The sequence below is a fragment of the Mobula birostris genome, chromosome 12 (assembly GCF_030028105.1).
Source record: "Mobula birostris isolate sMobBir1 chromosome 12, sMobBir1.hap1, whole genome shotgun sequence".
Classification (NCBI taxonomy): domain Eukaryota; kingdom Metazoa; phylum Chordata; class Chondrichthyes; order Myliobatiformes; family Myliobatidae; genus Mobula; species Mobula birostris.
Window position 1 is genome coordinate 111,242,715 of NC_092381.1, and position 24,704 is coordinate 111,267,418.

At 48.3% G+C, this 24,704-nt stretch overlaps 1 protein-coding gene across 1 annotated transcript in view; it reads right to left on the minus strand.

Moving 5' to 3' along the window:
* Positions 1–13,024: 13,024 nt before the first annotated feature.
* The window catches only part of map3k10 (mitogen-activated protein kinase kinase kinase 10), a 100,649-nt gene continuing 88,969 nt past the window's right edge, over positions 13,025–24,704 (minus strand). Inside the window, exons 9-10 of the mRNA XM_072274488.1 lie at positions 21,594–22,295; positions 13,025–19,106 (exon numbers count right to left, since the gene is read on the minus strand). Of these exons, the coding sequence (XP_072130589.1) occupies positions 18,676–19,106; positions 21,594–22,295 (1,133 nt within the window). The 3' untranslated portion in view covers positions 13,025–18,675. The remainder of the gene's footprint in view (positions 19,107–21,593; positions 22,296–24,704) is intronic.

Here is a 24,704-nt window from a genome sequence, read left to right on the forward strand (position 1 = left end):
TTCTATGTTCATACCAAGGGGCTGGAGACTACCTAGACGATATATGAGGTGTTGCTCCTCCAACCTGAGTTTAGCCTCATCATGGCAGTAGAGGAGGCCATGTATGGAAGTTTGTATGTTCTCCCCATGACCTCGCGGGTTTCCTCCGGGTGCTCTGGTTTCCTCCTATAGTCCAAAGACACACTGGTTGGTAGGTTAATTGGTCATTGTGAATTGTCCCATGATTAGGCTAGGTTAAAATTGGGGGAACTACTGGGTGGTGCGACTCGAAGGGCCGGAAGGGCTTATTCCGCGAAGTTTCTCAAATAAAAGCAATTAACCTACCAACCAGTACATTACAGGGAGAACATACAAACTCCTTACAGGCAGTGACAGGCATTGAATCTGTGTTGCTGGTACTGTAAAGCATTGTGCTGACCACTACACTACCGCGTTGGATGTTGTTTGTAATTTCTCTATACGTGTGGCAAATAAATGAATCTGAATCCAAAATAAAAAAAGAATTCCTAGCAAGGCTCAGTGGATCAAGTAGCATCTGTTGGAAGGATGACATTTCAGACTGAAGAGAAAACAAGTAAGTCTTAGAGGCAGGGAAATTTTGGTGGGATAAGAAGTTGGAAATGATCAGATGAAGTTCATTTGGTCCATGCCAACCACAGCATCCTCCCTGCTCGTCCCAGTTACCCACGACCAGTTCGTAACCCTCCAGGCTCCTCCAAACAACGGAGGGGCGTATTTTGCATCAGTCTTCACAGTGGAAGACATCTGCAGTATACCGGATATTCAAGAGTGTCAGGGAAGTGAAGTTTGTGCAGTGAAAATTACGACTGAGAAGGTGCTCAGGAAGGTTAATGGTCTGAAGGTGGTTAAATCTCCTGGACCTGATGGAACTTGGGTTCTGAAGGAAGTAGCTGGAGAGATTGCAGAGGCATTAGCAATGATCTTTCAAGAATCAATAGATTCTGGCATTGTACTGGATGACTGGAAAATTGCAAATGTTACTCCGCTATTTAAGAAGGGTGGGACACAGCAGAAAGGAAACTATAGACCTGTTAGCCTGACATCAGTGGTTGGGAAGTTGTTGGAATCGATTGTTAGGGATGAGATTATGAAGTAGCTAGAGGCACATGACAACATAGGCCAAAGTTGGTTTCCTGAAAGAAAAATGCTGCCTGACAAACCTACTACAATTCTTTGAGGAAATTACAAGCAGGGTAGACAAAGGAGATGCAGTAGACATGGTGTGCTTGGATTTTCAGAAGGCCTTTGACAAGGTGCCGCACATGAGGCTGCTTAGCAAGATAAGGTTCCATGGAATTACAGGGAAGTTACTAGCATGGGTGGAGCATTGGCTGGTCAGCAGAAAAAGAGAGTGGGAATAAAGAGATCCAATTCTGACCGGCTGCCGGTTACCAGTGGAGTTCCACAGGGGTCGGTGTTGGGACCGTTGCTTTTTATGATGTATGTAAATGATTTGGACTATGGGATTAATGGATTTGTGCCTAAATTTGCCTGTGGTACAAAGATAGGTGAAGGATCAGGTAGTGTTGAGGAAACAGAGAGCCTGCAGAGAGACTTAGATAGGTTAGAGGAATGGGCAAAGAAGTGGCAAATAAAATACAATATTGGAAAGTGTATGGTCATGCACTTTGGTGGAAGAAATAAATGGGCAGACTCTTGCAACACACATAAAAGTTGCTGGTGAACGCAGCAGGCCAGGCAGCATCTCTAGGAAGAGGTGCAATCGACGTTTCAGGCCGAGACCCTTCGTCAGGACTAACTGAAGGAAGAGTGAGTAAGGGATTTGAAAGTGGGAGGGGGAGGGGGAGATCCAAAATGATAGGAGAAGACAGGAGGGGGAGGGATGGAGCCAAGAGCTGGACAGGTGATTGGCAAAAGGGGATACGAGAGGATCATGGGACAGGAGGTCCGGGAAGAAAGACAAGGGGGGGGGACCCAGAGGATGGGCAAGGGGTATATTCAGAGGGACACAGGGAGAAAAAGGAGAGTGAGAGAAAGAATGTGTGTATAAAAATAAGTAACAGATGGGGTACGAGGGGGAGGTGGGGCATTAGTGGAAGTTAGAGAAGTCGATGTTCATGCCATCAGGTTGGAGGCTACCCAGACAGAATATAAGGTGTTGTTCCTCCAACCTGAGTGTGGCTTCATCTTTACAGTAGAGGAGGCCGTGGATAGACATGTCAGAATGGGAATGGGATGTGGAATTAAAATGTGTGGCCACTGGGAGATCCTGCTTTCTCTGGAAGACAGAGCGTAGATGTTCAGCAAAACGGTCTCCCAGTCTGCGTCAGGTCTCGCCAATATATAAAAGGCCAGATTGGGAGCACCAGACGCAGTATATCACCCCAGTCGACTCACAGGTGAAGTGTCGCCTCACCTGGAAGGACTGTTTGGGGCCCTGAATGGTGGTTAGGGAGGAAGTGTAAGGGCATGTGTAGCACTTGTTCCGCTTACACAGATAAGTGCCAGGAGGGGTTCAGTAGGGAGGGATGGAGGGGACGAATGGACAAGGGAGTCGCGTAGGGAGCGATCCCTGCGGAATGCAGAGAGAGGGGGGGAGGGAAAGATGTGCTTAGTGGTGTGATCCCGTTGGAGGTGGCGGAAGTTATGGAGAATAATATGTTGGACCCGGAGGCTGGTGGGGTGGTAGGTGAGGACCAGGGGAACCCTATTCCTAGTGGGGTGGCGGGAGGATGGAGTGAGAGCAGATATACATGAAATGGGGGAGATGCGTTTAAGAGCAGAGTTGATAGTGGAGGAAGGGAAGCCCCTTTCTTTAAAAAAGAAAGACATCTCCCTCGTCCTAGAATGAAAAGCCTCATCCTGACAGCAGATGCGGCGGAGACGGAGGAATTGCGAGAAGGGGATGGCGTTTTTGCAAGAGACAGGGTGAGAAGAGGAATAGTCCAGATAGCTGTGAGAGTCAGTAGGCTTATAGTAGACATCAGTGGATAAGCTGTCTCCAGAGACAGAGACAGAAAGATCTAGAAAGGGGAGGGAGGTGTCGGAAATGGACCAGGTAAACTTGAGGGCAGGGTGAAAGTTGGAGGCAAAGTTAATAAAATCAACGAGCTCTGCATGCGTGCAGGAAGCAGCGCCAATGCAGTCGTCGATGTAGCGAAGGAAAAGTGGGGGACAGATACCAGAATAGGCATGGAACATAGATTGTTCCACAAAGCCAACAAAAAGGCAGGCATAGCTAGGACCCATACGGGTGCCCATAGCTACACCCTTAGTTTGGAGGAAGTGGGAGTAGCCAAAGGAGAAATTATTAAGAGTAAGGACTAATTCCGCTAGACGGAGCAGAGTGGTGGTAGAGGGGAACTGATTAGGTCTGGAATCCAAAAAGAAGCGTAGAGCTTTGAGACCTTCCTGATGGGGGATGGAAGTATATCGGGACTGGACATCCATGGTGAAAATAAAGCGGTGGGGGCCAGGGAACTTAAAATCATCGAAAAGTTTAAGAGCGTGAGAAGTGTCACGAACATAGGTCGGAAGGGATTGAACAAGGGGTGATAAAACAGTGTCGAGGTATGCAGAAACGAGTTCGGTGGGGCAGGAGCAAGCTGAGACAATAGGTCGGCCAAGACAGGCAGGTTTGTGGATCTTGGGTAGGAGGTAGAAACGGGAAGTGCGGGGTGTGGGAACTATAAGGTTGGTAGCAGTGGATGGGAGATCCCCTGAGCGGATAAAGTCGGTGATGGTGTGGGAGACAATGGCCTGGTGCTCCTTAGTGGGGTCACGATCGAGGGGTAAATAAGAGGAGGTATCCGTGAGTTGTCGCTGTGCCTCGGCAAGGTAGAGGTCAGTACGCCAGACTACAACAGCACCCCCCTTATTGGCGGGTTTAATAATAAGGTTAGGATTAGTGCGGAGGGAGTGGAGAGCGGAGCGTTCCGAAGGAGTGAGGTTGGAATAGGGACAAGGTGCGGTGAAGGCGAGACGGTTGATGTCCCGTCGGCAATTAGCGATAAAGAGATCCAGAGCAGGCAGAAGACCAGAGCGGGGTGTCCATGAAGAAGAGGAGGGTTGAAGATGGGAGAAGGGATCATCGGTGGGGGTGGAAGAGTCCTTGCCGAAGAAGTAGGCTCGGAGATGGAGACGGCGGAAGAAAAGTTCCGCATCATGGCGAACACGGACTATTATTTAGATGGGGAGAGAATTCAAAATGCAGAGATGCAAAGGGACTTAGGAGTCCTTGTGCGGGATACCCTAAAGGTTAACCTCCAGGTTGAGTCGGTGGTGAAGAAGGCTAATGCAATGTTGGCAGTCATTTCTAGAGGTATAGAATATAAAAGCAGGGATGTGATGTTGAGACTCTATGAGGCACTCATGAGACCACACTTGGAGTATTGTGTGCAGTTTTGAGCTCCTTTTTTTTAGAAAGGATATACTGACATTGGAGGGGGTTCAGAGAAGATTCACGAGAATGATTTCAGGAATGAAAGGGTTGCCGAATGAGGAACGCCTAGCAGCTCTTGGGCTGTATTCCCTGGAGTTCAGGAGAATGAGGAGAGATCTCATAGAAACATTCCAAATGTTAAAAGGCCTGAACAGATTAGATATGGCAAAGTTATTTCCCATGGTAGAGGAGTCTAGGACAAGAGGGCACTACCTCAGGATTGAAGGATGTCCATTTAGAACTGAGATGCAGAGAAATTACTTTAGTCAGAGGATGGTAAATCTGTGGAATTTGTTGCCATGAGCGGCTGTGGAGGCCAAGTCACTGGGTGTATTTAAGCAGAGATAGATAGTTCTTGATTAGCCGGGGCATCAAAGGGTATGGGGTGAAGGCAGGGGAGTGGGGACGACTGGAAGAATTGGACCAGACCATGATTGAATGGCGGAGCAGACTTGATGGGCCAAATGACCTGCTTCTGCTCCTATATCTTATGGTCTTATGGTCTTATTAAGTTAAGTGCTGGGCTGATTCATGGTGTCGATGTCCAGCCCGCAGAGTGAGGAACGACTTGATATTTGAAAGATTTAAGCTCCGGACCAGATTGAAAAAGTCAGGCTGTCAGGACCGGGGGCGAAGGATGGTCCAGTTCAGCTCGCTGCTCTGCAACGTTTACTCAGCTCTGTGCTGAACTGAGGCCTGAGGCCTGCTCCGGCTGCGGTGATTCCTGGCTTCACGTCTGAGGATTCACTTAGTTCTGAGTGCTTCTTGCTTACTTTTAGTGTTTGCAAGATCTGTTTTTTTTTCTCTGCACATTGGAGGTTTGATGGTTTTCTCTTTTTTAATATGTCCTTTTGGGTTTCTTTGTTTCTCGGCTGCCTGTAAGGAGATGAATCTCAAGATTGTATAACATATACATATGTTGATAATAAATGTACTTTGAAATTTAAAGAGATTCCTCCTCATCTCTGTTTCAAACAGCACTCTAATCCTTTATTCTCTGACCATGATTGGAGAACCTAGTTTTTCAGGAACGTAAGAGTTAATGGCTTTCAGGCTCTGTGATCCTGCTCTTAAAAATTGATGGAACCAACCTCTACCACACTGCTCTATAGTAAGGAGTGGGTAGCTTTGAACAAAAAGCATCAGAACATTACTATACAGTGGAGGCCCTTCAGCCCACAGTGCTGTTCTGACCCTTTATCCTTCTCCAAGATCAATCTAATCTTTCCCTCCCCAGTAACCCTCCATTCTTCTATCATCCATGTGCCTAACAAAAAGAGTCTCTGAAATGCCTCGAACGTACTTGCCTCTACTGTGGCAGCCAGGTGTGCAGATACATGGAGTACTTCTCCGACGATGACTACCCGTGACGGTGGAGAGGATTGTGAACGGCCAGGTGTGCAGATACATGGAGTACTTCTCGGACGATGACTATCCGTGACGGTGGAGAGGATTGTGAGTTCCTGAGGTCCCTAGAGCAATACTCTCTGGAGCTTAGCTCCCAGTAAGGTCACCGACGGCGGTAAGGTCAGGAGGGAGGATCCAGATGAAGCGCGATCCAACCAAGACCTCAATGACAGAAGATGACAACACGTCGCTACGGCAGTGAGGGCGGAGGAAGACTGCAGCACAGCAGGGCCCACAGTGGTCTCGGATGCCACACTACGGGACGCTGACCCCCTTCTGTAAAAGATCACGTGGTGGCCACCTGTGCCTCAGCCTCCCCACGTTAAACAGAGTCACACACATTCATTCTCCATTAATGGAGTAACCCCTCAGGAGAACATCGTTCTCAACCTGAGTGATCGCCCTGCTAATACATGTAAATAGTTCCCTGAAAGGGGCATCACAGGGAGGTGGGGGGAGTATGTGTGGGGTTGGTGAAGGCTGCATACAGCTCGCTTACCTTCACTGGTCACGGCACTGAGCTGGGACACCACGTTACAGCTGTTGGTCAGCCCACACTATGGGAAGGATATGGGTTAAGCTGGAGAAAAGATTCACAAAGATGTTATTGGGACTGGAGGGTTTGAGGTACAAGGGCAGGCTGGATAAACCGGGACTCCTTTCCCTGGATCAAGAGGTGCACTTACAGAGGTTCATGAGTGGTGTAGATATTTGAAGGCAAGGGTTGGTAGCAAATGGAGCATATTCTGCCTGGACATCTATAACCAATGGCATTCCCTGCCAGGATCAGTTTTCAGACCACTGTTCCCTTTAAGCTGCATGGGTGCACAGCCTTGCAGTAACTGAAATGCACCCATGCACATACCCTTTGTTACTGAACAGCTGGAATTTTCTTTTAGATAATGTTAATACAATTTTGAACTTATGTTGATATAATTTCAAATTATCTGAATATAATTTTGAAATCTATGTTAATATAATTGTGAAACACACTGTAATCATGTGTTAATAAATATAATCCATAAATTTTCTAATTAATAAATGTACCACAACCTTTACTTTGAAACATTTTAGAGCTTCACTGTATTTACATTGTCCATGTTTCAAGTTACAACACTGTTACAAATTGTAACAATAAACACAGAATGGAAGTCTCATGAAATGAAATGAAATGAAGCTCATTATTAATAAACCACCAGCCTGCTGAACTTTTAAAACCTTACAAAATGTGAAAGATTTTTTTGATGTACTACATTTCATTACACCCTTCAATTAATAAATAAGGTCAAAAGTATATGATTTTTCCATTTTCATTCTAAATACTTATATTATCCATATTATATTTTAAAAAGTGCTGCGTAGTTTTCAGGCCATGTAAGAATTTCCTACTCAGCGCAATGGTAGGTCCATGTAGCTCTAAAAAAATTGAGGGAACGTTGTCTGGGATCCTGTCTCTTTGTGATTTTCATAAATGGCTTGGATGAGGAAGTGGAAGTGTGGGTTAGTAAGATCAAAGTTCAAAGTTCAAAGTAAAATTTATTGTTTGAGTATATACACCCTGAGTTTCTTTTTCCTGCAGACATACTTAACAAATCTATAGAGCAGTAACTGTAAACAGGATCAATGGACAGCAAACAGTACAAATGAATGTATAAATAAATAACAATAAATGACAAGAACATGAAATAACAAGATAAAAGGTCCTTAAAGTGAGACCATCAGTTGAGGGAACATCAGAAATGGAATGAGTGTAGTCATCCCCTTTTGTTCAAGAGTCTGATGGTTGAAGCTGTTCCTGAACCCTGGTGTTGTGAATCCTGAGGCTCTTGTACTTTCTACCTAATGGCAGCAGCAAGAAAAGCAAATGGGTGGTGAGGTGATACCTACACTCAGCCAAACTTTCAGTCTCAGTCCTGAATGCCGATTCATCACCCCCTTTGATACAGTCCACAACACTGGTGCCAACACCGAACTTGTATTTGGTGTTGGAGCTGTACTTAGCCACACAGTCACAGGTGTAAAGTGAGTAGAGCAGGGGGTTAACCACACATCCCTGTGGTGCTCCTGTGCTGATGGAGATCGTGGAGGAGATGTCTTTGCCAATCCGAGCAATCTGGGGTCTACAAGTGAGGAAATCTGGAATCCGATTGCACAAGGGGGTATTGAGGCCCAGGTCTTGGAGTTTACTGATCAGTTTAGAGGGGATGATGGTGTTAAATGTTGAACTGTAATCGATAAAGAATATCCTGATGTATGCACCTTTGCTGCTAGATGTTCCAGGATTGAGTGAAGAGCAAACGAGACAGCATCTGCTGTGGACCTGTTGCCTGGGTAGGCAAACAGCAGTGGATCTAGTCTCCGCTCAGACAGGAGCTGATATGCTTCATCACCGACCTCTCAACACACTTCATCACTGTGCATGTACATTACTGGGCGATAGTCATTGAGGCAGGTTCCCAAGCTCTTCCTGGGCACCAGTATAATTAAAGCCTGCTTCAAGCAGGTGGGTACCACACACTGCCGGGTCGAGAAGTTGAAAATATCCGTGAACAAACAAGCCAGTTGGTCAACACAGATCTCAGCCTGGTACTCCACCCGGACCGGGTGCTTTCCTTGGATCCACTCTCCTTTAAGGGCAGCCCACACGTCACCTTCAGATACCGAGACCCAAGGATCATCGGGAGACATGGGGGTGCACAATGGTTCCCCCCTGCTCTGTTGATCAAAGTGAGCACAGAAGGCATTGAGCCCATCCAGAAGCAAAGCCCTGCTGTCCCTATGTCGCAAGATTTAGCACAGTAGGAGGTTATGGCATTTAAACCTTGCCGCGGTTGTCAAACATACCTCGTTGATTCCAGCCTAGTCCGGAATCTCCACTTGGCCTAGAGGTGGCTTTCCAGAGACCATACCTGTACCTCTTGTAGCATTCTTCATCACCAGACTTGAACGCCTCTGATCTGGCTCTCAGCAGATTTCATGGTTCATCCAGGGCTTCTGATTGGGGAAAACCCTGAATGACTTTGTGGGGACACACAGTTGTTATAATAAAGTCTGTTATGACCCTGGTGTAGTCATTCAGATCTTCAGATGAGTTCTTGAACACGGCCACCTCTTAGGTGCGTTGATCGCTGGAGCCTTGCTCTTCAGGTATGCAGGGAGCAGGAGGAGGAGAGGATTGCAGATGACACCGAGGTTGGTGGAGTTGTGGATAGTGTGGAGGGTTGTTGCATTTTGCTGTGGGACAGTGACAGGGTGCAGAGCTGGGCTGAGAAGTGGCAGATACACTTCAACCCAGAAAAGTTCAAAGTTCATTTATTATCAAAGTATGTCTACTATATACAACCTTGAGATTTGTCTCCTTACAGGCAGCCACAAAACAAAGAAATACCATAGAACCTGTCTGCCTCTAGAGGCTCTATTCGATGATGGGGCAAGTGAAGTTGAGTGAAGTTATCCCCTTTGGTTCAAGAGCCTGATGGCTGAAGGGTAATAACTGTTCCTGAACCTGGTGATGTGAGTCCTGCGGCTCCTGAACCTTCTTCCTGATGACATTAGTGACAGGAGAACATGTCCTGGGTGGTGGAGGTCCCTGATGATGGATGCTACTTTCCTGCAACAGCATTTCATGTGGATGTGCTCAGTTGTGGGGAGGGCTTTACCTGTGATGGACTGGGCTGTATCCATTACCTTTTGTAGGATTTTTCATTCAAGAACATTGGTGTTTCCATACCCACACATTGGGGATGCAGCCAGTCAATATACTCTCCACTACACATCAACAGAAGTTTGTTAAAATTTTAGACATCATGCCGAATTTTTGCAAATTTCTAAGGAAGTACCACACACAAAATGCTGGAGGAACTCAGCAAGTCAGGCAGCATCTATGGAAAAGAGTAAACAGTCAACACTTCGGGCTGAGATCCTTCATCAGGACTGAGAAGGTGGGGGAAGATGTCTGAATTAAAAGGTGGAGGGAGGGGAAGGGAAAGGAGGCTTGCTGGAAGGTGATCAAAGCCAGGTGGGTGGGAATGGTCAAGGGTTGGAAAGGAAGAAATCTGATAGGAGAGGAGAGTGGACCATAGGAGAGAGGGAAGGAGGAGGGGACCCAGGGGGAAGCAATAGACAGGTGAGAAGAAGTGAGAGGGGAATAGAAGAAGGTGGGGGGGAAGGGAAATTTGTTCACAGGAAGGAGAAATCAATAAATCAATATTCACGCTGTTTGAGGCTACCCAGGTGGAATATAAGGTGTTGTTTCTCCACCCTGAGGGCAGCCTCATCTTGGCACAAGAGGAGACCGTGGACTAGCACATCATAACGGGAATGCAAATCAGAATTTAAATGTTTGGCCAGTGGGAAGTCCCACTTGTGTCAGATGGAGCAGAGGTGCTTGACAAAACAGTCCCCCAGTTTACGGTGGGCTTCACCGACGTAGAGGAAGCCACATTGGGAGCACCGGACACAATAGACCACCCCAGTGGATTTGCAGGTGAAGTGCTGCCTCACCTGGAAGGACTGGGTGGGGCCCTGAATGGAGGTGAGGGTGAAAGGGCAGGTGTAGAATTTGGGCCACTTGCAGGGATAAGCACTGGGGGAGAGTCATGGGGAGGGACGAATGGATAAGTGAATGATTCTTGCAGAAAGCGGAGAGGAAGGGAGCTGAAGATATATTTAATGGTAGGGTCCCTTTGGAGATGCTGGAGGATGGGCTTTCTTCGTAATTGCATTTAAGTTCAATTCCTCCAAAATGATCATCTGAAGGAAATTAAAGTTGCTGACGCTCTCCACCTCTGACCCTCCAAAGAGGACTGCCTAATGGACCTCTGGTTTCCTCCCCCTGAAGTCAGTAATCAGCTCCCTGGTCTTTCTGACATCGAGTGAGAGGTTGTTGCTGTAGCATCACTCAGCCGGATTTTCGTTCTCCCTCCTCTATGCTGATTCATCGCCACCTTTGATTCAGCCAACAGTGGTGTTGTCAGAAAACTGGAATATGGCATTGGAGCTGTGCTTAGCCTCACAGTCATAAGTGTAAAGCAAGTCAAACAGGGGACTAAGCACACATCCCTGTGGTGCACCAGTGCTGGTGGAGATTATGGAGGAGATGTTGCTGCCAGTCCGAACTGACTGGGGTTGCAAGTGAGGAAATCGAGGATCTAACTGCACAAGGAGGTATTGAGGCCAAGGTCTGATAGCTTATTGATGTCACAATAGTGGGGCATTGGGAGCAAGGGTGGACTGAAATGCAAGACACATCTTGTGAGGTTAAGTAAATTGAGTTTATTGTTTGATACCAGGAGAGCAAAGCAGAAGCAGGAATAGCGAACTGGACAAGGACTCAGGACTACGACTAGGCTGGGACTAGGGGCCTGGGCTAGGACTCGGAATTGGATCCCAGAACTACAGGTGAAATGAAGAGGCTATGGTATGGACTCCGAGCCAGGGACTGGGCAAGGACCCAGTACCTGGGTCTTGCCTCGGGCTCGGACCCCAGAACCAGGCATGGACATGACGTGGGCTGGGGAGAGGAGGAACAAGGAAAAACAGAGCCTCGGTCTCGGGAGAGCAGGTACATGGAACCATGGACATATACACAGAACAGAGAGTCAGGACCCCTCCTTGGGTACAGGACATAGGGCCGGGATTCATGACCCCCCTCGGAGCAACGGCAAAACGGCCTGACTTACCCTACAGAGGTGAGGACAAGACGAGACAAGACATGACCCCCCGCGGGGCAACACAAGACGGCCAGACTTACCCCACGGAGGCGAGGACAAGACCAACACGAAAGAACACCAGACAGTACCTATCTAGCTCCAGCGATAGAACTAGACCGAGGTGCAGGCGAGGGCTGCAGATGAGGGCTAGAGGCGAGAGGGGCAGAGAAGGGATTCAGGCAGGGGGGGGTAGGACAGGAATCACAGACCGCCAGGGCCAGGACTTGACTCTGAACTTGGATGCCGCCAGGGACGGGACTTGACTCAATACGTGGATGCTGCCGGGGACGGGACTTGACTCGGTACGTGGATGCCGCCAGGTAGTGGCGAGCTCTGGACTCGGCCTGGGAACAGTAGACAGCGGTTCTTGATTCCCTCCGGTGGGTTAACTGACGGACTCACCTCGGTGAGGAAACTTAGCAGGCTCGCTTTGGTGGGGTAACTTGATGACAGGGTTGCTCCGGTGAGGAAAGGCAAATTACCGGCACTTGCTTCAGGCAGAGACTAGGCTTGCTCTGGCCAGATGACATTGGCACGCTGTACCTTGGTGACTTTGCAAATGCTCTCCCGCCGAATGGCTGAAAGCCGGAGACTATAAACTACCGGTTCAGTTGAGAGTAAATTGCCTCCAATCACCAAAGCTGAGGGACACGGGAAAACAGGGAACCAAAGGGAAACAAGGAGTCAACGGTCCGGACTGTAGCATAAACAAAGTAAGGTTAAAGGGACCCCGATCCGGACCATGACAATTGATTAGTTTTGAGGGTATGATGGTATTGAATGCTGAGCTATAGTCGATACAGTCTGCTGGTCTATGCATCTTTGCTGTCCAGATGTTTCAGGGTTGAGTGAAGAGACAATGAAACACACTTCAGAAGGTCGAATTTGCAGATGGGGTAAGGATTTGTAACAGTGTGTATGAACAGAGGGATCTTGGGGCCACATTAATAGATCCTTCGAAGTTGCTGCACAAGTCGATAAGGTTGTTATAAGAGCATATGTGTTGGCCTCCATTAGTCAGGTGTTGCAGTTCAAGAGTCACAAGGTCATGTTGCAGCTCTATAAAACTCCGGTTAGACTAGACATGGAGTATTGTGTTCAGTTCTGGTTGCCTCATTATAGGAAGGATGTGGAAGTTTTAGAGATGGATTTTCCACTGAGGTCATAGGTTAAGTGTGAAAAGTGAAATATTTGAGGGAAACTTCTTCACGCAGAGAGCGAACGAGCTGCCAGCAGAAGTGATGGATTCAGGCTCAATTTCATCATTTAAGAAAAATTTGGATCGGTACGTTGATGGGAGAGCTATTGAGGGCCATAGTCCAGGCGTGAGGTCAATGGGACTAGGCACAATAACAGCTCAGGTATGGACTAGATGGACTGAAGGGCCTGTTCCTGTGCTGTAGTGCTCTATGACTACAACTGCATGGGTTGAATTAAAATCAGAGATAAGTATTCACAAATAAAAACAATGAGCCGCTCACTGACAAATCGTTTTAATTTCCTCTACGAATCACAGCTCCACCATTTGCCTCACGGTATAATTTAGGGATAAATCAGCCAGGAAATCCTGGCAAATTTCAGATAATAATTTACAGGTATTTACACAGAGTTAAAAATTTAAACATCATTCCTAGACAGTTTATATTACATCTCCCATGAAGTTATTTTTTGCATCCTCAGTATGTCCTTACAGTGCGTGGGCAGGTGTTTGCATATTATTTACCTTTATTTACATAATTTACATATTTAATTAGTGTTACCTGACTGAGATTGCAATGATTGGGCACAAGTGGTCCCAGTTTGAAAGAAAAAAAAATTAATATTCTTCCTTCTTTTATTATACAGTGATTGGAATTCTCTCAAACTCCTTCTGAAGTGTTTCCTATAGGAAGGTGTACAGGAGGTAACTAATAAAGTGGCCATTGAGTGTATGTCCATGGTCTTCAGCTGCTGTAGACCATTCACTTCAAGGTTCAATGTGTTATGCATTCAGAGCTACTCTTCTGCACACCATCGTTTTAATGTGTTTTAATTTTTTAATGTTTTAATTTGAGTTACTGTCACCTTCCTGTCAGCTTGAACCAGTTGTCTATTCTCTGACCTCTCTCATTAACAATGCTTTTTCTCCCACAGAACTGCCACTCACTGGATGGCTTTTGGTTTTAGTACCATCCTCTGTAAACGCTAGAAATTGTAGTGCATGAAAATCCTAGGAGATTCTGAGATACTCAAACCACCCGATCTGGCACCAACAATCATTACACGGTCAAAGCAAACTGAGATCACATTTCTTCCCCATTCCGATGTTTGGTCTGAACAACAAATGAGCCTCTTGACCATGTCTGCATGCTTTTATGCTTTGACATCCTGCCACATGATTGGCTGATTAGATATTTGCATTGACAGGCAGGTGCACAGGTGACCACCAAGTGATACTCTGTGCTAAGGATGGGGCTGTCACTTTTACTGGAGATTAACACAATTCTTTTGTGCAGCTCTCACCCAGTTAATGAAGAGGTCAGACTCCGAGAGAATACTCTGTTATGAGAAAAGTTTGATAGCGCGAGGTACAGTGAACCGTTAACCTTAGCGGGGAATACCAGCCGTGCCAGATTATGGAGAAAGTCACTGGGGGCTAATCAGTCTCCAGTTTGGAAGACATCAGTAAATCAAAAGCAAAGATTTAATAACGGTAGAGCACAGTTCATGCCCTTTTGTCCACCATGCTATGCCAACCCTTTAACCCTTTTCTTCCCCCATAAACCCTCCATTTTCATTTCATCCATATGCCTATCTAAGAGCCTCTTAAATGCCCCAAATGCACCTGCCTCTTCCACCATCTCTGGCAGCATGTTCCACGCATCCACCACTTCCTGTGTAAAAAAAAAACCTACTTCTAACATCCCCCCAATACTCTCCTTCAATCACCTTAAAATTATCCCCCCTCACATTAGCCATCTCCGTCCTGGGAAAAAGTCTCTGGCTGTCGACTCGATCTCTGCCTTTTATCATCTTGTACACCTCTATCAGGTCGCCTCTCATCCTTCTTCGCTCCAAAGAGAAAAGCCCTAGTTTGCTCAACCTCTCCTCAAAAGGCACGCTCTCTAATCCAGGCAGTATCCCGGTAAATCTCCTCTGCACCTGCTCTAAAGCTTCCACATCCTGCCTATAGTGAGGTGAGCACAATACCCCAAGGCAACACACTCAAAATGCTGGAGGAATTCAGCAGGACTGGCAGCACAAACAGTCGACATTTCGGGCTGAGACCCTTCTTCAGGGCTGGAGAAGTTGTTGAGAAGGTGGGGGGAGGGGAGGAAGAGTACAAGGTGGTAGGTGATTCCCCAAGTGTGCTCTAACCAGAGTTTTATAGAGCTGAAACACTACCTAGAGGGTTCTTGAACTCAGGCCCCCGACTAATGATCCCTCTGCTCCTCCTCCCTGTACTCTGCCTTCAAACTCAGCCTTCCAAAGTGAATCACCTCACAGTTTCCACAACCATTAAGTCATCTATCTCGTGTTGATTATTACCAGGTGGGGGAGGCCAAATGGTCAAGAGAGTGTTTCCCCCTTATTTTAAATTGCTTCCTTGTTTAATAGATTTCTTTCAGTGATGTAATGAATGGTTTCTGGCTTTTATAGACCTGGGTTTAAGTCCAAATGTGGTCCGCCACCATTCACTGCAGCAGATGACACATTTAACTCTTTTCCTGCAGTAAGATTTGCTAATTGAATCTGACCTGTATTTACGAAGGTGTGCATGCAGGCCATTCGGCCCATCGAGTCTGATCTACCATTTCATCATGGCTGATCCGATCTTCCTCTCAGCCTCAATCTCCTGCTTTCTCCCCATATCCCTTCATGCCCTGACCAATCAAGAATCTATCAACCTCTACCTTAAGTACAGCCTATGACTTGGACTCCACAGCCACCTGTGACAATTCCACAGATTCACTACCCTCTGGCTAAAGAAATTCCTCCTCATCTCCATTTTAAGGCACCCCTCTATTCTGAGGCTGTGTCTTCTAGTCCTAGACTCTCCCATCATAGGAGACACCCTCTCCACATCCGCTCTTTTGAGGCCTTTCCACATTCAATAGGTTTCAATGAGGTCACCTCTCATCCTTCTGAATTCCAGTGAGTACAGGCCCAGAGCCGTCAAACATTCTTCATATGACAAGCTGTTCAATCCTGGAATCATTTTTGTGAACTTCCTTTGCACTCTCTCCAGTTTCAGCACATCCTCTCTAAGATAAGGGGACCAAACTGCTCACAATACTCCAAGTGAGGCCTCACTAGTGCTTTATAAAGCCTCAACATCACATCCTTGCTTACATATTCTCGTCCTCTTGAAATGAATGCTAACATCGCATTTCCCTCCCTCGCCACCGGCTCAGCCTGCAAATTAACCTTCAGGGAATCCTGCACGAGGACTCCCATGTCCCTTTGCACCTCAGAGTTTTGAATTTTCTGTCCACTTAGAAAATAGTCCCCTTTCACCGTTAAAGCTGTGCAGAAATACCTTCTCTCCAAGAATCACTCAGTTCAGTCCCAGAAACCAGAAAAGTTCAATCAACCAGGCCGGCAACGCTTAACCTCGGGAAAGATTTAAACACAAGATTCTGTGGGTGGTGGGAATCCAGAGCAAAACACACGCACAACGCTGGGGGAGCTCAGCAGATCAGGCAGCACCTATGGAATTGAGTAAACAGCCGATGTTTCGGGCTGAGACCTTATATTGGGACTTTTTGTAGATTCATTAAACAGCTACACTGTACCACAGTTTATTAAGGAACCCAACACGGACACTAATTCTAGATTGTTCCATGGCAATTCTATTTAGAATTCATCTTCTGGTCCCTCATTTCTCAAAGCAAGTTCTGCCACTCGTCTCTCCTCCTGCTCTCTTCCGCACTGTCCCACAAGTATTTTCTTTTCAGGGCTTTTTACCAAAGAGCCAACCCAGGAAACAAATGGAGTGAACATTCTCCTGGGCTGCAAGAGATCCAGTTTCATTCTGGGACTTGAACCTGCTTCCACCGCCGTTTTCGGCAGGTTGCTCTGATTGCAACAAATCCACATGTAAATCACACACAAAATGCTGGAGGAACTCAGAGGGCCAGTCTGTGGGGGGGAATAAAAGGTTAGCGTTTCGGGCTGGGACCCTTCATCGGGACTAGAAAGGAAGGGGGAAGAAGCCGGGATAAGATGGGGGAAGGAGTACAAGCTGGAAGGTGAGGGGGAAGTTGGGTAGGTAGGGAAGGGAGAATGAAGCTGGGAGGTGATAGGTGGAAGAGGAAAAGGGCTGAAGAAGAAGGAATATGATTGGAGAGGAGAGTGGTGTCCATCATTAATAATCCTCACCACCTGTGACATATCCTCTTCTCATTACTACCTTCGACGAGGAGATACAGGAGCATGAAGATATCAGAAACAGATTTAGTATCACTTGTCACAAAATTTGTTGTATTTTTGACAGCAGTACAATGCAATACATAATACTAGAGCAAATGGAATTACATTAATTATATATATAGATAAATAATTAAATTAAATATGTAGTGCAAAAATGGAAATTAAAAAGTAGTGAGGTAGTATTCAGGGTTCAATGTCCATTCAGAATTCGGATGGCAGAGGGGAAGAAGCTGTTATTGAATCGTTGAGTGTGTGCCTTCAGGCTCCTGTACCTCCTCCCTGGGCATGTCCTGGGTGATGGGGGTCATTAATGATGGACGCCGCCTTTTTGAGGCATCGCTCTTTGAAGGTGTCCTGGATACTACAGAGACTAGCTGACTAAATCTACAAGTCTCTGCAGCTTATTTCGATCCTACACAGTGCACGCCCCCACCATACCAGAAGGTGATGCAGCCAGTCAGAATGCTCTCCACAGTACATCTGCGAGTGCCTTTGGTGACATACTAAATCTCCTCAAACTCCTAATGGAACATAGCCGCTGTCGTGCCTTGATACACACTCAGTGTGCACTACCACACTAGTTTGCTCTCTGTTTACATTACATATTTATTTTGATACCTTTATTGCATTTTATGGTAACTGTATGTATTGCACTGCACTGCTGCACAAAACAACGATTCCCAAGATATCGGTCAGTGATAATAAAGCTGGCTCCCATCCATGAGGTTCCCTTTCTCCGTGAGTGCATTAGGTCAGGAAGACAGGATTCCCGGAGCCTGGAACCCATTTGAGCTTCCCCACTGGCCCTTTCCCCAAAACACAATGGCTGCCTTCAACTCGTAACCTGGTGTTGACACAATGGCACAATGGTTCTCCAACTTTTGGCTTTGGTGTGCCAGTCCAAGATGCAATTGTACCCCGAAATCTCTAATCCCCATTGTTGCTTAGAGGATTAAACAACCTAGACCATAACAGCAGAGGAGAAATCCTTCAATCAGGCCACCTTCCTGACTGGAGGCCGCTTTGGCAGCAGAACTTTACATCCTGCTCCAAAGGCAGAAAGCATCACCCCTCAATGGTGAAGTGTCGGTGCAAGGGGAAAAGAGGAGGGACGGTTTGGCTTCATGGATCAGAGAGGTCTGCTTCTCTGGGGAAAGTGCTGGGATCTCTGGAATCCAAAGGTTCTCCTGAACATTGCTGGATGTTCTAAGAGGGTGGGGAGCATTTGTGCTGTTTTCTTTGATCCCCGTTTGATTAGCAAGAGCAGCCCGAAGGCCTAATTCAAGGAGGAGGGAGAGCTGGAAACCCACTTGATCTTCTGCTGAAATACTCTCCTGTGGGGTGACAGAAAATTTACTGTGGCCAGGCCTGCCCCATTACCATCACCTTTGAGGCTAAACATTTCAACCACTGAGGCCTGACCACTCGGATGATGCGCGATCCAATCAGGTGGCTGGATGTTCAATCTTGCACCCAGAATGGACGGTTCAAAACTTTGTGCTGCCCAATCAGAACAGAGGATCCTGCCAATTTATGGTCAAGGATTTGAGCCACCCAATCAGAACACTAGATCTTGTCAGTGGTTTGAGCCACCCAATCAGAATGCCAAATCCTATCAGTGGCTTAAGCCGCCCAATCAAAACACCAATCCCAGCAACATGCCAAGGTGCCACAAATTAAGTAGCTGGTTGCCAGGGGCAACGTGTTTGGGGCCTGGTGGTCTCAACGCATATGACCCTCCTCCACGCTGTAGATAGACTCCTTGTGGGGAGCCAGATCGGCTCGGCAGAGAGGCAGCGTCCCGTCCGCTGTCTGCCCTTCCATGTCCGTGTCCAGCAGGCTGCGTCCCGTGTCCGAGCCGGATAGACCGGAGGGACAGAGTCTCTCGTCAGTTGTGCTGCCGCCAGAGTCAGTGTTGCTGGGTGTCTCGGTGCTGCTGGCTGGTGAAGAGCTGAGGGTCCGGCTGAGGGAGACAAAACGCCAGGGGTCGATCCGGGGCCTCCCCGCCGAAGGCCTGGGTCTGGGTGCAAACTCCAGTGTCTTTGGCCTCTCCAGCGCCGCGTTCTTGTCCGAGGCCTTCTGCCGCAGGATGGGGGGTAGGAAGGAGGCAGGGTCCGGGAGTCGAGGGATCTCCGAGGGATCCTTCAGAGAGCCTTGGGAAGGAAGGAGAAGACAAGGTGAGTGCACTGTGGTGGATAGTAGCTCAGTGGCCAACTAACCGGGACGGACATCAGATCCCAAATACGATACAGATTATCTTTATTTGTCACATGTACTGCCAAACGTGGCGTTTGCATCAGTGACCAACACAGTCTGAGGATGTGCTGGGGGCAGCCCGCAAGTGTCGCCACGCTTCTCGAGCCAAGATAGCACGCCCATAACGCAATAATCCCAAACCGTATGTCTTTGGAATGTGGGAGGAAACTGCAGAACACAGAGGAAACCTACGCGGACTCCTTCAAACTCCTTACAGACAGCGGTGGGATTTGAACCCGATCGTTGCTGCTGTAGAGTGTTTTGCCAACCATTGTGCCCCTCCAGCCTGTTCTGCCCCTAAAGGCAGCATTCTCATTTTTATTTCTTTACTGTGAAGGTCATTGGGACTTCTGGTCAATGCTGATGACCATATGGACCATTGGTCAAAGCTGATGACCATACAGACCACTGGCCAGAGGCTGATGACCATTGGGACCATTGGCTAGAGCTGATGACCATACAGACCACTGGCCAGAGCTGATGACCATTGGGACCATTGGTCAGAGCTGATGACCATTGGGACCACTGACCAGAGCTGATGACCACTGGAACCACTGGTCAGAGCTGATGACCATACAGATCATTGGTCAGAGCTGAAGACTACTTGGACCATTGGTCAGAGCTGAAAACCAATTGGACCATTGGCCAGTGCTGACCAATCCCGTCAGCCCTATTTCCCCACCCCACTTATATCACTGCGACCCATTTTCTAACAGCTGCCCAGTAACACCCTGACTCTCTGGACACCCACAAGGGAAGTTTACAGCGACCAATCATCTCAGTGGTACCACACGTCGTGGGACGTGGGAGGGAACCAGAGCACCCGGGGGAATCCACCTGGTCACAAGTAGAACAAGTAGATAGCGCCGGAGGCTGGGATTGAACTCTCGTCGCTACCTGCCTAGGGGTCATTCCCTTCCCTTCTTGACCTTACCAAATCCTCCAGTTTCCAAAAACCAAAGCCAGTGACTCAGCATCCTGGTCCTCGGGATCGAGGATCCACAGGGGGCATATTTCCTCCTTACTTTGGGCTCCAGCCTGCCCAGCATCAGGCCAGGCTCTCTTCTCGCTGCTGTCACCAGGAAGGTGGTACAGGAGCCTCAGGATTCACATCACCAGGATCAGGAACAGCTACTACCCCTCAACCATCAGGCTCCTGAACTAAACAGGATAACTTCACTTGTCACATCATCGAAATGTTCCCACAACGTATGGATTCACATTCATGAACTCTTCAGCTCATGCTCTCCATATTTATTGCTTATTTCTTTATTATTATTATTTTTTCTTCTTTTGTATTTACAGTCTTTTGCATTGTGGTTGTCTGCCCTATTGGGTGTGGTCTTTCATAGAATATTGTGGTTCTTGGACTTAATGAACAATACCGGCAAGAAAGCAAATTTCAGGGATGTACGTGCTGATATATGTACACTTTGATAGAAACATAGAAAATAGGTGCAGGAGTAGGCCATTCGGCCCTTCGAGCCTGCACCGCCATTTATTATGATCATGGTTGATCATCCAACTCAGAACCCCGCCCCAGCCTTCCCTCCATACCCCCTGATCCCCGTAGCCACAAGGGCCATATCTAACTCCCTCTTAAATATAGCCATATATATACACACACACATACATAGATACATGTGTGTATGGCTATATTAGAGGCACCGACGCACAGGACCGGAAAAAGCCGCAGAGTGTTGTCAACTCTGCCATCTCCATTGTGGGCACCAGCCTCCCCAGTATCAAGGTCATCTTCAAAAGGCAATGCCTCAGAAAGGCGGCGTCTGTCATTATGGACCCCCGTCACCGCCCCCCACTCCCCAGCACCCAGGACATGCCCTCTCCTCATTGCCACACACACTGAATGTTTCAGGAACAGCTTCTTCCCCTCTGCCATCCAATTTCGGAGAGGTTTAGGAGGAAGGGGAGGAAGAGGGTGGGAGAGGAGGGGTAAGTGAGGGGGAGGGTGAAGGGTAGGTTGGAGGGGAGAGGGTGGAAGGGTGAGGGGGAAGAGAAAGAGGAGGATGGGGCAGGACTTGGAGAGGAGGTGAGGGGTTGGGATGTGATGGAAGGAAAGCAAGGGGGAGGAAAAAGGGGGCCCAAAGAGGGGAGTAGGGCGAGGGGGGGAAGGGAAGGAGGGGGGAGGGGGTTGGGTTTTGGGGAGACGAGGGGGCAAGGTTTGGGGAGGATGGTGAGGGAAGAGGTATGGTAGGAGGAGGGAAAGGAAATGGTGCGGAGGAGGGTGGAGTGAGGAGTGGGAAAGGGCGAAGAAAGACGGGAGAAGGAAGGAGGGATGAGGGGGAGATGCCGAGGTTGGGGAGGAAAGGAAGGGGTGTGAGGGGAGTGCGAGGAGGGTGGAAGAAATGGACCCAGTCGCTTACCTGCTCCTGTCAGGTCCTGAGAACTGCCATCTGACGGAGTCCTCCTGTGCGCCCGTCCCTGTGGTGCGGGGTGACGGATCGCACCGTCCGACGGGATCCTCCTGTGCCGGTGGCTGACGGCGGAGGCAGCGCTGACATGGGTGGGGGTGAGGGACAGCCCAGGCTCCTTTTTGAAGCTCTCGGCGGCCAGGTCCACCAGCGGGTTGCCACGGGGGGCAGTGGTACTCTGCGACCCCTCCTCCTGGTCCCCTCCACCGGCCTCCTCGCTGTCGGAGCGCAGCAGGGAGCGAGTGGAGTTACAGTCGGAGAAGGAGGAGAGGGAGAGGAGGGTGACGGAGGAGGAGACCTCCAGAGAAGGCAAGGCCGAGGGCCGGCGGCTGGGGCTGCTGGAGCAGCGGCTGCGGCCTCCCCACTGGAAGAGGCCCTCGGGCCTGCGTCGTTCCTCCCGGGCCTCCTGTTCCTCCTGTGCGGACTGCTGCCGGCCCAGCTCCAGCAGGTCGAGGCCTAGCCCCACCGAGCTCAGGATGCTGGCGCAGCCCAGGAGCGCCAGATCCCTTCTCCGCCGATGAGCGCCCCGGCTCGGGCTGTCCCCCAACCCTGGCAGTAGGGTCGGGCACTCCTCTGCCGTGCTCCCCTCACTGTCCTGGAGGCCTGGAGACTGGAGTGGGCGCTGGGATCCTCCTGTGCTGGGAGTCAGGCCCTCTGCGGAGGGACGGAGGGAGAGAGCGAGTGAGTGAGGGGAGACATGCTCGCAGCTCGTTAATCAGCAGCCAACCCACCCCTGAACAAAATGAAGATCATGCCTGTGCTCCCATCTCTGACGAGGCCTTCCCGAGAACTTTGCAGCCAATTACTCTTTGTTATTTTCTTTGCAGTTTAACAATTAATTGTCTGCTTGCATTTTATATAACTACCAGTCGGGTGGCCGGGTGGGGAAGATGTGTCTTTACCAAAGGAGGTGTAAGGCACTCCATCCCTCCACTAGCCTGTAGGTCATCTTGGGCAAGGAGCAGCACCCCCTTAGACACCCCTCCCCTCCACCCCGAACAGAGTCACGTGAAGCCATGGGAGCAGGTGGTGGATGGTCGTATGAGCAGCTGGTGCATATCACAAGTCCTGGTTATGCGACCACTGACCCCAGGCAGACAGTCTCTGAAGAGTATTGATAATGGCTGGGGTCACCCTTTTTGTAAAGCCAACGGCAAACCACTTCTGTAGAAAAATTTGCCAAGAATAATCATGGTCATGGAAAGACAGTGATCGCCCACGTCATAAGACATGGCACGTAACGAACAAGAGAACCCATATGCATGTAACTGTGTAGTATGCTTCCTAATGGTCACCGTATATATGTGCAATTGTTCAGTGTACCCTGTTGTGGTTACAATTCTATATGAATGTTCCCTGGCATTGAATTATTTGAAGAGGGGCTGTCTGATTGGTTAATTTTTTTGTTCCAATATTTTTATTAATTTATATATATATAAGAATACAGAGTACAAGAAAAAAAATAAATTCTTATCTACAAATTTGAATGGAATGTTCCTTATCTATGGTATAAAAAGAGTTGAACACGTTGGCCCACTACATCGCTTCTGCTTTTCCTTCCTCTACTAGACCTCTCCTTCTCTATGTTTCCAATTTTCTTTGTTCTATTAGTGCTTAATAAAACGATCGTGAAGTGCCAAGTTTTGTGCCTCTAGAAAATACAAAAGAACCTTGGATTAAAAGCATCAGGATCCGACACTCCCTCTGGGCAAAAGGGAGACTATGTTGAGGGTTACCGTGCCAAGCTCAGACTTCAGGACACGAGAAGATTTACCTGCACGTTGATGGCCAAAGAGCCCAGTCCTGCTGCTGTGCCTTACTGTCTCTCCCCCGGAGACGGGGACTCAGGAGGGGTGGCAATGCCATTCTGGTACACAGGGGGTCTGTCAGGGTATCAACTTAAAACTCATGCCTGCCTAACCTGGTCCAAACAGGACCACAAGCTGGTCAGACGTTATGTCATTAAAGGGTGGACAGAAGTTCGATGGAACTTCACCAGGGACTTGAGGGACAGGTTGGGCAGGTTAGGACTCTATTCCTAGGAGTTTAGAGGACTGAGCAGTGGCCTTATCAAGGTGTACAAAATCACCAGGACCACAGACACCCCTATCTTAACTGAATTTTGCAGGAGCACCATGGAGAGCATCCTGACAAACTCATCTCCATCTGGTCTGGGAGCAGCCGAACATCAGATCGGAAGTCTCTACAAGGATGATAAGAATGGCCGAGAGGATCATAAGGGTCTCTCGATAATTCACTGGGGGCATCTATCAGGAGGGCTGCATATGCAGGGCCCTAGGTATTATGACGGATCCCGCCCATCCATCTTGTATCCTCCTACAAAACGCTGGAGGAACTCAGCAGGTTGGGCAGCATCTGTGGAAACGAGCAGTCAACGTTTCAGGCTGAGACCCTTTGTCAGGACTGTTCATTTCCACAAGGACCTGTTAGTGTTTCCCTGTGGAATAACTCCCAACAATATTTAAAAGGCATTTGGGCAGGTGTGTGGGCAATAGAGAGAGGCAAAGGGAACTGGCTGAGATGGACACTATGGTCAGTATGGACGATTTGAAGAGCTGTATAACTGATTGAGTTGGATGGGTGTCAAATATTCTGGTGGATATGTCACCTCTCTGGATTTTGGTGTGTTTGAGCAAGGAGGAGGAGGAGGGGAGTTCTCTCTTGGGCTTATACAGTCACCTCTCAATAACATCCCCAACGTATCAACCCAATTACGAAGACATGCCAGCTGCTATAGTTCATGAGGAGTTTGAGAAGATTTGGTATGTCATCAAAGACTCTAGCAAATTTCTACAGATGTACTGTGGAGTCCTCCAAGAGCATCACGACCATTTCACTGGGTTCGGAGGCTTGCGTGCCTCAATGACCTGAAGGACTATGTTGGCTGGAGTCAGGGCTTTATGCTTTGGCTCTTGGTAGGGTCACCCACGTCAAAGGGTAGAGGCCACATTCAGAGTGGTCGGCCGGTCCTCCAGGTTTGAGGGGTCAGCTCAGGGCCAACAACCCTGACTGGTCAATAAACAACAGCAGTGAAGAATCCTC